The 16,975-nt window shown below is 37.2% G+C and overlaps 1 protein-coding gene across 1 annotated transcript in view; it reads right to left on the reverse strand.

Annotated features, from left to right (window-relative positions):
• Positions 1-1,545: 1,545 nt before the first annotated feature.
• MBTPS1 (membrane bound transcription factor peptidase, site 1) overlaps positions 1,546-16,975 on the reverse strand; it is a gene marked incomplete at its 5' end in the record, with an annotated part of 23,849 nt that continues 8,419 nt past the window's right edge. The window contains 15 exon segments of the mRNA XM_072422887.1: positions 1,546-1,954; positions 3,523-3,653; positions 4,572-4,698; positions 5,342-5,473; positions 6,605-6,745; positions 6,997-7,074; positions 7,175-7,299; positions 8,763-8,919; positions 9,707-9,822; positions 11,340-11,512; positions 11,820-12,008; positions 13,167-13,311; positions 13,773-13,934; positions 15,281-15,432; positions 15,980-16,082. Of these exon segments, the coding sequence (XP_072278988.1) occupies positions 1,758-1,954; positions 3,523-3,653; positions 4,572-4,698; positions 5,342-5,473; positions 6,605-6,745; positions 6,997-7,074; positions 7,175-7,299; positions 8,763-8,919; positions 9,707-9,822; positions 11,340-11,512; positions 11,820-12,008; positions 13,167-13,311; positions 13,773-13,934; positions 15,281-15,432; positions 15,980-16,082 (2,128 nt within the window).

A 16,975-nucleotide genomic window follows, 5' to 3' on the forward strand; every position in this document is an offset into this window, starting at 1 on the left:
TGAAGATTGTAGTGGCATCTTGGTTTGGGACATAGCACGAAAGTACATTCCCAAAACAGGGTGTAAAAGGACCCCTAATTTGGCCAAAAAAGGAACTTTTTCTTTTAAGGAACTCCTAGTGTAACATATCATAAACTGAAAACAAATACAACTAAAGAACATTGAAACACCAATGGTACAGATATGGACCCAAACTTCTGCCACTGCTGAATTCATTGCAAAGAATGCCGATTACCTGGATGTAAAGCTGGTCTTGTTTTTAGAAGCTTCAGTTACACACCTTGAAACAAGCATGCAGGTAACCGTCACAATTATCTCAACACCCAGATGCTGCATCCTCATTCTGGATCAGTGATTTTGAAAGTATTAAAAGGCAGAGAATCACAAAACCAACCAAGCTGTATTTTTTTTAAAGCAATGGCGGTCTAAATAACACAGGGGAACACATTATTTGTTGAGTTAGATCTTAAACTTATTTTTACAAATTTTTGGGTAGTGAATACAGAAATGACCCTAGTTTTTAGTCAGCACATCCAGTTTTTACGATACAGGGTACCCTCCATTTTTGTCAAAAAAACATAAAAATTTACATACAATGATAAACTTGAATGTACGGTTTATTCAAATTTCATTTGTTCATACAAAGGATTTATTGTTACTCTACAACATTTTCTTTTACAGTGAAACATTTGAAAATTATACGGGTAAGCGGTTAAAGTAAACAAAAAAACACTTATAACTTTTCGTGGAGTGTTCAGTGTGTCCTAACACACAATCCGGCAATCCCGCCGGATCCTCCAACAATATTCAGCCATCATATATACATCCCATATACCACGATACCGTCCCTTCCATGACCTTCAAATCTTGGTGGAATCGTTCACCTTGCTCATCACTGACTGCACCAAGGTTTTCCGGGAAGATAGAAAGATGACTATGCAGAAAATGCACCTTGATGCTCATATTGCAAGCAAGCATTTTGTAACTCTCCAAGAGTTTCTGGACAATTTCTGTGTAAATATTTGCTCGTGTGTTTTCAAGAAAGTCCTTGACAATGGCTGTGAATGATAACCAAGCATTCTTTTCGACTTCTGACATTGTCCTGATGAAATGTTTATCTATGATGAGCTGCCGAATCTGTGGACCATCAAACACACCGGCCTTCATTTTTTCAAATGACAGGCTAGGAAATGCCAAAATGAGGTACTTGAAACAGTCTCCTTTAGTTGGCAAAGCTTTAACCAACTGCTTCATCAGACCCAGATCTTGGAGGCCAATTTCCTTTCCACCCAATGCCTCTCACAAGCTCTGCTGTCCCACATGTACAGGTAACAGGGATACTTGGTGTATCTGCATATTCTTCACAAAGAGAAACTGAATGGCCAATTGGGACTGACCCAAACATATTGCCATTGTGAAGGACACCCTAAGCTCTGCTTTGAGTCACTGTATCAGGGCTTTACCCTTTATTAGAGCTCATGCCTTGATTTATTTGTGCTGGGCACAAGTCTTCTTTAAATATTGCATTTGCCCCAAAAATGTCCCTTTTTGGTAGTGATAAACCCTTCAAATAAAGGTTTGTTTGACAAAATAAATATAAAAAGGAGCAATTCCTTTATAGGTCCAGTTTGGTCATTAAGACAGCAACCTGAACATATCAGTCAGAGGTCTGTCCTTGAGGTGGCAGGCTTTATGCAGTTTCTGTGAGGCTTCTGATAAAAGTCCAGATGGCCACACGTGGTGCACTTTGTGGCGTCTTAGACAGATGGAGTCTTTGGTTGATGGTATGGCTGGATGATCTGAGGCCGCTTCACTCGAGGTTTCCGTCTCTTTGGCTTGCTCTTGGCTTTGTTGATTTGCACTACAAAAAAAGCCAAGACTACCATAGCACCAAGAAATGCAAAGACTGGAATAGTCTGTCCCACATCCTGGTTGTAGCGTCCGGGCATTATTCCTAGAATAGGGCGAGGAAAAATATTATAAATAGATTGTAATAAGGCAGTCCAAATCTGGTCCTTATGGTATTGCAGCAATATATCTGCTCTATATAGCATAGCTGGAATAATTCAATTCTTCTGCAGGATGTTCTCAGTCTATCAGACTGAATAATGGCCACCATTTTTTAACCTGGAAGGCTGAGGGCATATTGCAAGTGCAGGCCATCAGAGACTCACCGCCCCACTCAGGAAGTATCACCCTGTACTCAGTGTAATAATGCAGAGAGCTTTCCAGACATGAGAGCTTTTGGAGGTTTAGATGATTTGTGAATTAAATTAGGTTTATTTAATATCAGTAAATAAAGGTAAGTTGCAGTACACTACATGGACAAATCAGGTATCATCTTTCACAGATTATGACTTTATTCATGGAAATCTGATTAGTTGCTATGTATTACCTTTTCCCTCCCAATCTTGCTTGTTGCACTGCCTTGTTAAATAAGGCCATATATATCTGACAAGGCTTTTTTATTTCTCACACAGATGGGTAGAAGGCAAGCGATCATGACACTTCCGTCATAAAGGCATCTGTCAGCTGTTTCTTTCGACTGCAATAAAGCCAAAGTCTAGCCAGCCTAAGAATAAAGGCATGCTCTGAACATGAACACTTTTATCCATGTTGTGTGCATTTCTAAGCCTCTATTTTAACCTTTACATTTATTTCACATTCACATTTTTCTAGACCAGATGTCTAAGCCAGTTTTTTCTGTAAAACCTGTAAAATTACATCTGTATGGCTGGAAATGGCTGGAAATACCTGGCTGCTGCTGGCTTCACTTTATATTTTCCACATTTATACCAAGCTAACATATTACGCAGTACTTGTAAAGTACATGAATCCATTTACATCTGTCCCTGTATTCAGAAGGAGTTCACAAACAGATGCCCCTTCCATTCTAAAGCAGGGTTCCTCTAGAGGTTAAGGGTTCCCTGAGCAAGGAGCAATTTGTGCTTTTCAGGTCAGTCTGACACCAATGATCTTTTTGACTGTGTGAAAGGGTGACATTCGTCCCAATGGCCAGTAATATAGGAGTAAATTGTATAGTTAATTTATTGTGAGCTGTGGAAACTAACTATAGAAGAGGTTCCATGAGGACCTTAAAGTTATTTCAATTGTCCTCCCATGTTAAGGCAGAGAAACACTGATGTAAGTAAGAAACACTGTTAAAGGGAAGCCTCTTTCAGCCTAAAGTAAAATGAATGTTATCTGTACGATATATCTCATTATATGCGTCTAAAATGTATTTTATAAAGAAAAAACATTTACACAAGGTGCTTAGGTATATGATGGGCTAATGAATGACAGCACATCTTTACTATGCCTGCTGGCTGAAGAATCTGCGATCACAGCTGGCTATTCATTCCCTTTAAACTGACACAGCAGTATGGCAAATCAATGCTCCTAGCACATTATAAATCTTTATTGTGTGGCTTAAAGTTCAAAACCTTAAAGTTGTGATAACACAACAAATGCAAATAATACATCATAGTAATCAAAAGCTTAAAGAGCCTAAGAGTAACTTACCTCCGGGTATGTCCCATGCTCCACTCTCCCCTGGCGACAACGGTCTCACTTGGGGTCGATTCAGACGGATGTTGGGCAGAGCCACTTTATCCAAATCTATTGATAGCAGTTTCTGATGCTTCCACAGGTTACTGGAGAAAATTCAAATGGAAACATGTCATCTGTCACTACAGGAAGCCTCCTCTGATCACACATTAATGGTGTCACTTGATTAGTCATATTGCCATTTAACTTACTGTGCTGAAAAGAAACATTTGTCTCTTTTCAGTGTTTATATCTTCGTAGCCATTAAACTGAATTACCTAATGCTGCCAGTTCCAGAAGTATATGAATTAAACATGAAAAAGAAACAAATGACTCTTGTATTGCTTTCATGTCAAAACCCGGTAATACTACAAGCAGCTTTATTGGCTGTGGCAGAGCCTAAACACCTCCTGAAACTGCAAATTTGAAAGCTAGAAATCTCTGTGCAGCAAAAATCCCTTATAGTACCCACAACTACTTATCATCCTTCAGGCATTAACCCATAAACTGCTGTAATGAACAGAACAGTTTGGTATACTATACAATAGGAACCAACAGACCTGCTAGCAGCCAAACTGCATGGTTAGTGAGCACAGCTCATCCTCTGGGGGAAACTGAAACAAAGCTAATTTATCCATTGTTACCTTAAAAAAAAAAAAAAAAAAAAAGGAAGCCATTTCTAGATGTACAGTGATAACAGTGTGGCAAATCTAGTGAAACAGGGGGAACTGACTTCAGTGCTGCTTTCAAGCAATGGTCCTAGTGACTATATACCAGCTGCATTTCCAACAAAAACTTGGCAATGCATGTCAGCTTTTAGATACAGTTTAGTACATGGCTTATGAATCAGTATGTTCCTGGAGACGTACAGTTATCAGTTCACATAATCCATATTTAAATAAAGAGCATGATAGTATTATCAATCCTTCCTAATGGATATCCCATACATAGCAATACCATCTAGACAAGTTAGAAGTGCTCTAACTAAGAAATAGGACAAGTAACAAACCAATCAACAAACATACCTAGGAGCAGTTTCATTAAGTGGCAGTGGTTTGGCCCAGGATAAATGTGGGCAGGCTGGCAAAGGTCGTGGTTTAGGATCTCCAAGATGAGCTTCCAAAACTTTGGAATACCGATAAAGATGATTTCCTATAGAAAAAAATTTTTGTATTATATTATTGTATTGACCAGGACACAGGCCATTCGAATTAGTTTCTGCTCTTAGAAGGTAAGGGGTACCAATATTAGTTAGCGGTGTGAAGTACTGAATATGTATATACCTTTGGAATCATTTTTTTGTCTATTTAGAGTACTACAAACAGGGACTGATAGGTACAGTTTCCTGTGGGCTAAAAATGTAACACACAAAAAAATTCAGAGTGCTTGGAGGGTTGGCAAAAAGTGGATATTGTCTCAAAGAACATTGTTTATTATTAATCATCTTTTTCAATGTGTATGAAAAAACAAAATGTACCAGAAAAGAGGAAGTACTTTATCAATTGAAGGAAATGACTGCTACTCTTAAAATGATATACACTCATCTACAAAAACTGCCATGGGCACAACAAAGCCTTACTATTTATTAATGATTTATACAGCACCAACATATTGCACAGTGCTGAACATTAAATAGGGGTTTGCAAATAACTAATTTATATATATATATATATATTACCCAAAAATTAGTTTTTTTAAATTATGTACACCTATAGGGTTAAGTTAAGATTATTTTCTCACATGCATAGACAAGATTTTTTTTCCCTTCAAAAAAAAAAAAAAAAAAGGTCTTCACCTTCCATCCTCTCTGGCTGTAGGACCCCTTCACCATTTGGTGGCTTCTGTCTGTTTTCAGAGTGACTGAGACTTGCAGGTAAGACTCCATAGGATGTATACTGCAGGAGAGCATCAAGCAGCCAGAAGCAATCTGCACAATGTATAGAAATCATTTTTCTAACATGTTCACATCCAGCAAATTTTAATCAGTAGTTTATTAGAGAACATCTGAGCAACATTTTTTAAACCATCTAATAGATTTAATAGAGAGAGATAAGTAAAGAATAGTTATAAATGTTTAGTTTCCACAGCTTCTAAAATGTGTCCACAGATTTCTCAACCACAAATATGTTTAAACATTTCACGGCTCTGTCAACATTTGGATTACAATGAAGACAAAGTGAATGCTTTGTTTTCTAGATTAGCAAGTTATTTCTATACTTGCATATGCTTAATATTTTTTTTTTATTTATTTTAAGTTGACTTATACAATTTCTGGTTATCACAAGGAATAGTCCAACTGGACCAATTGTTCATGAATATATGGTTGAGCATGGTTGAACTGGCTGACTTGTAGGCGATTTAGAGACGCTTGCTGTATGACACTCCATTGCTTCTAGGATTACATTAAGAGGATTATGATAAGATTATCCATTGTATACAAAAGGTTCACATTTGAGCTAGTTGTGACATTACTGGCAATAGGGAAAGGTTTTACTGTGTGCAAGAGAAAAAAAAGGGTATAAAGTGCGTAACTGAGGTCACAAGACTAACTCCTTTCCATAAGCTGTGCGGAGACAATGGTAACAATCAAATCTGAATACATTTTTGTCACCTATTCAACCATCCAGTGCATATATCCCCAACATGCAGCAGATAGAAGATCTAAATGAATATCTATTTGAATTTGTTGAAAAAGTTCATTTTCATTGGGTGTTCATAGGTTTCCACAACCGCTCAAGTACAGATGTGATTTTTTTTTTTTATACATCCACCATGCTAACCATCTTCGATATATGCATATCAAAGTGCAAGTCTGTTAACTTTCAATGAGCCAGCAATACCCAGCCTAAATATCCAAATGTTTAAAATATAACAGATATCAAATATCCAGGTCCTAATATTTGTTTTTTGTTTTTTTTTGGTTAATGATTACAGAAATGATTATAATTCATGAATCAGAATTACCTATCAGGCTATCAGAATAATATCCTTTATTATTCAGAATAGACATCAAGGTGCTTGGTCTGTGACAGTTATTTCACTAGACTGGGAAAAATACCTTTTTGACGATGGCTGTCATCCAAGCAATTGGAGTCCCCATACAGGACGATCCTTCCACCACCTTCATTCTGGGTTTGGTATAGTCCTAGTACAGGGATATTTTCAACCAGAGAGGTTTCCTGCTTTAAAACTTCAAGTCCTAAGAGAGAGAAGATAAATGCATAAAAAATGTCATCTGCTTCTTCAAAAGTGTAGTAAGGTAAGTAAGGCAGATAAAAAAAAAAAAACAATTTAAAATAAAAAAAAAAAAAACACTGGGGGATTTAGCGAAGTATATCAATATCAGAGGAGTTACAGGAATTTCAGTTACGTCAGATTTAATAAAACACAAAAAGCAAAAAGGATCAGACACTAAAATGAATGTAAAGGTAATGTTACAGTACACAGTACCTTGGTCCTTTAAAGTTTGTGACAAAACAGCGCCATCTTCTGGGAATTTTGCAATACTGCTGCCGGATGCATAATACACTGAAATAAAATTACCAGTTAATTATTAGCAATGAATAAAGGACTTTCATGTCAGACAGACTTAGAAATACAACTGGAGTAAGTATTTAACAGAACTTACTGTCATGATTCGCCATTGTAAACTCTCCTTCATATATACCATCACTAAAAGCCATATTCCAAACAGACAGTAGGTCATTCAGGGCTGGTATATTGGCACCTCCAGTGTCCGGCATCCACCACTGCCTACAAGCATCACAAACAATTTATTTAGAATACAGACATTGAAACAGCATCTTCATCCAATCTTTACTTACTTCTGGCCAGCTATAAGTGATAAAATGTATAACTAAAAAAGCTGCTTTAAAAACCAATGGAAATTTGAACAGAAAATGCTTAGTAAAATTTGGTGCAAGCTGTAAATCTAAAGATACATTGGTCATTGGGACCTTGGGATTTGCTCAACCCAGAACAGCTTACTCCGCTTAACAGAGGATGCACATTAAATACAAATATTCAGTCACAAATATTGTGACTATGGTTATATTTGCCAAGGACTGTCAAAAAAGACAGCAAAGCAGTAACGCACAATAGAGAAGAGACAGTTTTATCTTTAATAAAATTTAAATATTAAAGTTACATGGTGAATTATAAAGATCCTTATTGTGTAAAGCTTCAAAAGTTGAACCAAAAATATCAATGGTTTTGTCTCATTTATCCCCCTTAGTTTTTGCCGCGAGAAGGGCTTTCCCGACAAAGCAATGTGTTTGCTAAGTAAGACAAGTCTAAAAGATCTACAATCACATGATTCCTCCATCAGCATTTAGTAACTTGTACATGTCAATATTTTGTGCACAGAGGACACAACTACAAACTTCCTGGTATTATCTTCATATCATGTTGTATACTGATTTACAAAGGGAGTGAAGCAGTGCATCAAGCTCACCTGGCTCATTCCCAATCAGCATGGGTATATGTACAAAATATTATTATACAAGTCTTTTTTTTCTTTTTTTGGAGGCTCTGGTGAGTACCAATCATCAGCCTGGGGAAAAATGTACCTTAACAAATAAGGAAATATCACTATTAAGACATTCCTTTAGAAATGTAAAACTGCACCTACAGAGCCCTTATTTTCCCAAAAGAATCTTTTACTTGACGTGTTCCTGCTGATAACATGTTCACTTAAATTTATTAAATAATAGACAGCCAGGCTGAACATAAAACATACCAAGAACAACAATGTTTTTAACAATTACAGCTTTTTTCAGTTGAGTAATTTTAATAAGCAATGCCGTTATGATCTACAGAATTCATGCATTGATTAATTGACTTATGGGAAAAGATGACGCCCCCCTAACAGCAATTTAATAATCAATCAATATAAAGCACAATACATAAAGAAATGCTATCATTAAACCGATAAAAAGCTGTCATTGCTTAACTGTACGACTGTACGGGAGTGCTAAGGCCCCGATGCCTTAGCACTCCCGATTTCACCTACTCCGAACCAGCACACAACTGGTTAAGTCATAACTCATCATCCACACTAGTCCAGGTCAGTAACCAACAACTGAAGCCAGAAACCCAAATGTTCAAAAGAAAGTCCGTCAAAATATTTCTGTGATTTTGGTGATGGTTTTATTTAAAGCATTTATTTTGATCTAGCTTGAACATGCCATTTGTGGATGGTGGGAAACTGCATTTACCTGGTGTTTTCATCGTAGAATTTGACTTTCCTCATGACAGATGTGTTGTACCAATCACTGAAGACAATTAAAGAGAGGCCATTGCTCACATCCCTGCGCAGCTTGGAAATTTCCTCAGGGAAAAACTCTTCTTCACTATCAACTATCAGTAAGGTTCCTGAATAAGTAGGTAGAGTAGAGATTACACATCTACTGTACGGTCACATGGTTTTGAACAAAAACAGTCATTTATTATCACATTGCAAATAATAGGTAGTTACCCACAGCAGCCAGTAAATGTAAATATATTTATGTATATATCCAACAGGTTGCAGCAGATCCACATGGCTGAAATATTCCCATGGGAAAAGCAGATAAGCATAGTAAGATTTTAATGAAATTGCATTAGGAGTGTCTGGAATTTCTTCCCCACTCCTTAAACATGAACATTTGGTGTTAGGAGCATGCATATATAAGCATTTGGACATTGGATAATAATACTCCGATATGCAGCTAATGTGTCAAGGCCAGCTTTACAATACATTGTCAAAGAACAGCTATCCTGTTTCCTTGCCATTGACTTCTGTAAATTGGGTTACACAACTCATCTGCTATCCACCCACCCCCTACAAAGAAGTCAATGGGGCTTTACTGTGCAGGTGCTGCCACTAGTAGCCACTAGGATGAGCAAATCTGTGGAGGAGGTGGGTTACTTCAAGTCAGGGGTAAAAAAAAAAAAAAAACCCTAGGTGGTGCTGTTAAGTGATATAAAGAGCTAAATGTATCCTGGCATAGGTGTATTGCTGTTATTCAAGAACAGCTTAAACGTATTCTGGCAAAAGCAAAAAAGTTTTATGTTGGATATGAAAGTGTAAATCCTACTTCAGAGACAAACAACCTATATCCATGAAAGTATCGGAAGAGAACCAATTTTAATGAAAGTTGAATATGCCAACAGCACTTACCATATTGACTGGCATCAAAGCATGTGAATGGTGAGCCCAGCACCTCCATAAAGTACCCCATACTTCTCAAGTGTTGGTACATGTCACGGAAGTTTGTGTGTATGTGGTCCCCATTCCTGGAAAATAATACAAAACATACATTGCATATTATATTGGCTCTATATAGAAGAATTGTAAGAAGACAAGGAAAGCAATAAACATCTAAACTAAAACCAATCACTGTAACACTGTAAATCTTGTATATCAAGGTCCAGGTGCGTAGAATATTTTTTATTTTCTGCATGTGTTTTGAATGCTTTTGTAACACCAACATTTTTATGAAATTCCCTGCATGTAAATGACATGCATTCAATTTTTACATGAAATACCAAACATGCTTTGAACATGGGTAACAATTATGGAGTTGAGAGTTTAGTAGGAACTGAAAGCGATACAACAGGTTGGGAAGATAAATTGTATCAAGGGTTGTCTGAAGGGGAACCTGGTAAAGTGCCAAACCCCATACGTCCATGTATTTGGACTGTATAATGAAATCAAGAAAAGGGAAGAGATAGAGGAAGAATGCTTTTTGTAGGCACAAAGATGTGGGGAGGATAGAAAACAATTAATTAATTTAGTCATATCATAGGCAGTACACAACCATTAACAATAAAAAAAACACATCATTTCAATCATCCCCAAAAGATGCTGATATTTAGTCAAAGGATAGGAATTATGTTTTGTTACAAACTTGTGTGAGTCACCAGGGTCATATAACGGGTCTCACCGTTTTGCCTAATTCGGCTTCATCAAAGGATCTATTGAGGCTTTTAGACCCACAAGTTTTGTTCACAGTTTTTCTATCTAACCAACATAATAAAGGGGTATTAGAAATGGCAAATCTGTGCTGGTTGCGTGACTATGACCCTTCCACTTGTGCAGGTCAGCAGACTAGTCCCTTAAGTTGTTTTGAAAAGTGTTGTTAACCAGAAGATGGAGCTGGAGTCCATGAATGATGTGTAATACCTCTAGTTTTCTTAAAAGCTGTGATAATTGAAAAATGCTTATGTGCTTTCAAGGGGATTTATGGGTAATGGATTATCATATTAAAGATCCATTAATATTGGATGGTAAAAGATAAGGTAAATTGTTCAAGTTTAAGGCAGATTGGAGGGAGGTAAGTAATAAAAGGTATTTTGGTAAAACGGAAATTTTATTGTTGGTGATATGTGGAAAATAGTGTGGCTGGCTGCTATTCTTTTCCAGATATCACAAACTAGTTTTGCGGACCTGCACAAGTGGAAGGGTCATAGTCATGGAACCAGCACAGATTTACTATTTCTAATACCCTTTATGTTGGTTAGATGGAAAAACCAGATACAAAACTTGTGTGTCTAAAAGCCTCAATAGATTCCTTGATTAAGCCGACTTAGGCGAAACCCTGAAAAATTCCTAGGATGAAATTCCTGGGACTCGCACTAAGTGAGGAACACTTTACCAAGTCCGTCAATAACAGACCACCAGTGAAGTAGCCATCTTAACCTTAAAGAATTGTAGCAATTACAATTCAGAGATGCCCCTGTCTGGACATTTAAAACAATGCAGAAATCTTTGTTTGGGTCTACATACACTTAAATGGATCGTTTTTGCTTACCAATCCAGGGGGTCATTCTTCATTCTAAGGTTATCTCGAGGAAAATACCCAGGTGGATATCGGAGGTTGTGGTACTGATCCCATAGAACCCTCTTGCTACGTGGTGGAGTGGGAATGATTTTCACTTTAATTGGCAGCTTGACAGTGGAAAATTGTTCTGCTCCATTTTTTACCTGCAAAAAAAGAGAAATATGCAACTATTTACTATATAGAAGAACACTGGAATGGACATCACATTCACAAATCTAGACATGCAAGGAATTGTTTAAATCCGACACAACACACACACTAAAGGAAGTAAGAAGAATGTTAAGGTACAAGATCAACAGTCACATTCACACCTGAAAGATCAATGGATGCTGGCAAAGATATGCCTATTTTAGGTTGTGGAAAAATCAATACTTGGTAACAGCATACAAATATAAAAACACAAAAACATGCATAGCATACAGAGGTCACATTGTCATTTCTATTACACACCCCGTTTTCCTCTGGAGATGCTACAGTTACCACCACATGGCCTTGAGCAATGCCTTCCCATGATGATGCCTTCTTTGCTACAGAGATGGAGATCGCCAAATAACCAGACCATGGCCAAAGTACCGAGGAATAGGAGAATGCCAGTTCAATGTTGTCTCCATTGTGTGGCAGATATGGCTGCCATTCGGGCTGAAATAATTAAAATTTGAAACAGTTTTGAGTTGATATAACATGCCTATAAAAAGTTAGGTCAATCCAGAAGGGGGGGGGGAGTAAACAGAAGGAAAAACGTTTTTTCTCTCAATTTATTTCCAGTACCAATCATATGACCAAATGCCAAAACACTGGTCACATGAAATCAGAAAAGGGGGGAAAATACATTTTTTTTAATTTTTCCTATGCAGCACTGCATATTGTGGCGGCTTTGTGCGTTAAAATGCCATTGAAAGCAAATGACACTAAACACGTGTATTACCAAAATGCATAGGTGAACTGCTAGGCCTTAACGTCTGAAAAGCTTTTGAGATAGAATGACCAATCTCTCAGCCTTTATTCATGTGACCAACACCAAAAGATTTATTCAGGACAGGCATTTAACTATATATTTGCTGTGACAACATAATACATTATAGGACTGCTTTCAGTGTAATCAATATGCTCACATCGTCTAAGCCAGTTTAACATTAAAGTTTGGAGACACCTTGCAGGAAAACTGTTGCACCTCTGTTCAAATGAGCCAAGATCGAGTCTGCAAAGATAACTGGTCCACGTAAAATGCTGTTTAGGAAGGAGTTATGAAACCCTTTCACATGGGCAAAGTAGATGCATCTCCTACTTTTTTACTAGATTGCTACTCTGGAATTAGCAAGCTAAAAAAAGTAGTTATTCAAAGTTACACTCATTTAGCCTTGTGCAAGGAGATTTATAATTGCAATAGAAACAAGTTAATATTCCAGATATACATCTTTATGCAATTTAAAGAAAAACATGTCAAATTTTAAATAGAACTTTGCAATACGAAAATATTTCGAGAAGTATTAAAGGTATGAAGATTTGTCATGTTTCATTATTTATAAATATACATTTAATTTACCACAATCAAGACATAATGTCAAATTATTGTATGTGATAACAGTATCTTTTGGGTATATAAAAAAAAAAATTAAAAAGTTGATTGGTATATTGTTGACAAACCTGTCAAGTCACTGCATTTAATTTGGTTTTACAAAAAACAGTAGAATATTCCCAATGGATCTGAATCATTACTAAAGGCTATATGCCATGCATATTAAAACATGCAATTTTCGTTTTGAAAGATTTGTACATACTACAAATGAACAACAATACCTTGTCCACAATCCTTCCAGTGACTCCCATACCGTTCAAAATAGTGATGTTGACAATGGTTGGCATGCCACCATAATAAATAGGCTGAGAACAGTACGGCCACATGTACGGACACTCTGTCAGGTCAACATAACTAGGGCTCAAACTGGAAGACAAAAAAAGCATATATATTTTAAGCAGTAAAATAAACTACTATATGATACGTACTTGGGCTTCTGATTTATGCATCCCACTGCTCTGAGCGTTTTACCCCTTGCAGCTCCAAGTTACAGCATTTCCTCATAGATGGATGCAAAACAAGGTAACAGGCAGCGTTTTAGCCATTCACAGTGCTCAACAAATCTCACCCATGCTCGGGAGTTATGTCATCCTGGCCCAGCCAATTAAGAAGGCTGAATACCCCCAACTTCAAGTCAAGTAAGGACGATAGCACCCATGCTGGACAGATGGAAGGTGAGTGCAATAACAAAACTGCGATTAGACAAGTAATGGCATTTTTTTGCAGAAGGGACATTGCCTGTTCATTCTGCAATGAATGAACTGCCTGGTTGCAGTATTTGAATCTATGTGTTTAGCTCTGCTTTAAAAATAAAGACAATATATTACCTGGCCTGCGGCTTGTAACTGTTGAGGATTTGGTAGGCTCGAAGAAGATCCAGCTTGCCATGTCCCTGCTCAAACATATTGACTCCAGGAAGCCTTCGAGCAGAGGCAATGAGGGCCTGCTTCATACTAGCTGGGTTCACCATTTCTCGCTTCTGAACCGTACTGGAGGAACACATTATTACAAGTAAATAACCGGTTGTAGTAGGGAGTGCATCTCCACTAATTTCAAGGTATATTGGAAGAAACTAAAAAAAAATAGAATAAATAACCCAAGAACTGAAACCTTTAACAAAGCTACCAGGCAGTTGTGATAACTTACACTGCAGAGTTATATTGCGTCCAAAGCCCAAACTTTAGTTTTTAGTTTGGAATAGCATAATGAAGTTAACTACCCCGTCAGGTTTTGAACTGCCATCTGTGCCCCCTTTGTTTGTTTATAAACTTTGTTTCTGGTACCAGGTTTCCCCGAAAATAAGACATAGCCATAAAATAAGCCGTAGCAGGATTCCTAAGCATTTGCGCAATATAAGCCATACCCCGAAAATAAGACATAGTGATAGTCGCGTCGTTCTGTGCCTTCTGCAAGCTGAGGCATAGAGGGAGGATAGAAAAGTGAAAGTAAAAGTCTCCTCAGTGAAGTGAGGAGGAGGAAGCTCTGTTTTAGGTATTGTGTGTTCTTAGGGGGAAGAAGTAAAGCTGTGACTGCCGTTTTACTCAGCACTGTGAGTCTCTCCCTCCCAGCACCAACCAGCAACAGTCTGTGGGTCTCTCTCACCCCCCACAAACACCAGGGGATAGGGGAAAAGCTTCAGCAAGCAGTCTGCTACTGAGCCCAGAGAGATCATCCCAGCTCCACTGTGCAGATTGGACCCAGTTCTCTGATCCCTGAAAAAAATTACTTAATAAAAATAAAATATTTAATAAAAAAGCATTAAGGACATCAGGACATCCCCTGAAAATAAGCCATATTGTGTCTTCTTGAGGAAAAATAAATATAAGACAGTATCTTTTTTTCGGAGAAACACAGTACTAAAAAGGAAAATTCAAACTTTTGATTGCCACTAATACAGGAATAGAGGTGAAATCAAAAAGGAACACTTGCTCTGATGTCACTCTTATTTTATGTTTATAAAAGTGGCTAGAAATCTTCCCAAAAGGGAACAAGAAGCTAAAATGTTGCATATTAAACAGATTTATTTCCTCAGCTGACATATACCTGAACCTTCATTTCAGACTCTGAAATATGATATTCGGAGAATACTTACAACTACTAAACCTATGACATTGCTAAACCTTTATGAAACAGGATTTCTGTTAATAGGTATGTTAACCATTACTTGGAACAATTGAATAAAAGCAGATAAATCTTCTTACATATTTCAAACAGAAAAATATTAGGCACCAAAAGCAATTATTTATATGTATTAAATAAGAATAAATATAAGCGTGTGTGTACTATCAAGGAAAGAAACCCATCTAAATCTGATAAAACCAGGTGTGCAGCTTACCTAACAAGTAGTGTGACGGCTCCAGCCACTACAGGAGAAGCAACACTTGTACCAGATAAGGAGCGACAACCACCTTTCATGCCAGAACCACGCACCCCTGAACCATAGGTGACAATGTCCGGCTTCATTCTTCCATATCCACCAGGGAGCTCCTGCATAAAATAGAGATTTATAATCACATCTTGCTGAAATGCAGTGAACCTGCCAATGACAAAACCATAAAGACTTTTTTAATCCACTTTTTACATTACCAACACCAAGAGACTTCCATTGCTGAAGTTGCTCAGTTTTACGAAGCCTGGGATATGTTGACATATGATATCACATTTTAACTAACTCAATATTGATAAAAGTTAATAAAACAACATCTTCAATCAGAAAGAATAATGCTGGAGAGAAATAGATTTAAGACCTCCAAGAATTTAAACATCAAGAAAAAAGACCAGCTGATGTGAAAAGATGGAAAGTGCTGATCACTACCATACAGAATCAAACTGTTCGGCATGATCTGGTTTAGTACTGCTAAGATAGAACCCAAAGAGTTCACCAGATGATACTTAGTAAAGCAGGGCTGTTAATGGCCCTGGCCCAATGGACTCCAAGATCACAAATTATACATTCCACAGTGTACTGTAGGGTATTTTTAGGATGGATTTTTTTAATACTTTTGTATGCAAATGTATTACTAGACAAGTTTACCCATGTGGTCATCCCTCGAGAAGAAAATCGTGCTATGTTATCCTCAAAGTCAATGCCTCCAACGCCAATGACATCCATCTGGTCCGCTGGGTTGTTTAGTGTTCTGATTCACACATAAAAAGAAACATAAGGTAATTCACTTAATGTTTTGTGTAGAATATTTACAGCTTTCCACAGCACACCATACAGTCATGACAAAATTCTACCTGGGGATCTCTAGACCTATAAAAGATATGTACAAGCTTTTTATTTTCTTTAGTCATACATGAAATGTTACAAAGCCATGAAAGCATATAGAGAATTAGAAAAGTTGCTTTGCAGCAGATTTTTTGGATGCTAAAAAAATGAATTACAAAGTAGCAGAGGTATCATGTATATGGTTAGTATATGTATACACTATGTTTTTCCTTTAACATCTGGTATATGACAATTGACTTCCATTGGACTATGCACACTAGCCACAGAGGCGCACTTTATACACTCTGCCTTCTTAGTTTCCCTAACTAAACTTTAGCCAGAGCCATGATAGAAGCGAATGATTGGAAGAAGACCATATCGATAAGTGTTAATTTGAGTGTAAAGTGTATAGGGACTTTAAACAGTCAGAATAGAGCCCACAAACATAAGCCTAAAACTCAAATTGCAAAGAGAAAAAAAGGGAGGAGGGAATGTGAGCACCAGTATTGAATAGAAATATAAATGTTTCAGGACACTGTTAGAGCAAAACCTGAGTTTGACATTAGGGCAGTGTAATGGGGAGAAATATTGTCAATGTTTTTGCTTTTCAGCCTTATTTGCAAGTGTAATGCCAGTATTTTGAAATACCTTTTTTGTGAACACCACTTTAAGGCTGGGTCTACATGGACGTTTTGTAAAAAGGCATGTAAATGTTCCTACTGCGTTTATAAGCGTTTTTATGCACTTATTCTAACGTTTTAAAACTTTTTTTAAATGCTGGAAAAAGCTGAAAAACGTCTATGCCGCGTTTATCCGCGT

The sequence above is a fragment of the Pyxicephalus adspersus genome, chromosome 9, assembly GCF_032062135.1.
Source record: "Pyxicephalus adspersus chromosome 9, UCB_Pads_2.0, whole genome shotgun sequence".
Classification (NCBI taxonomy): Eukaryota; Metazoa; Chordata; class Amphibia; order Anura; family Pyxicephalidae; genus Pyxicephalus; species Pyxicephalus adspersus.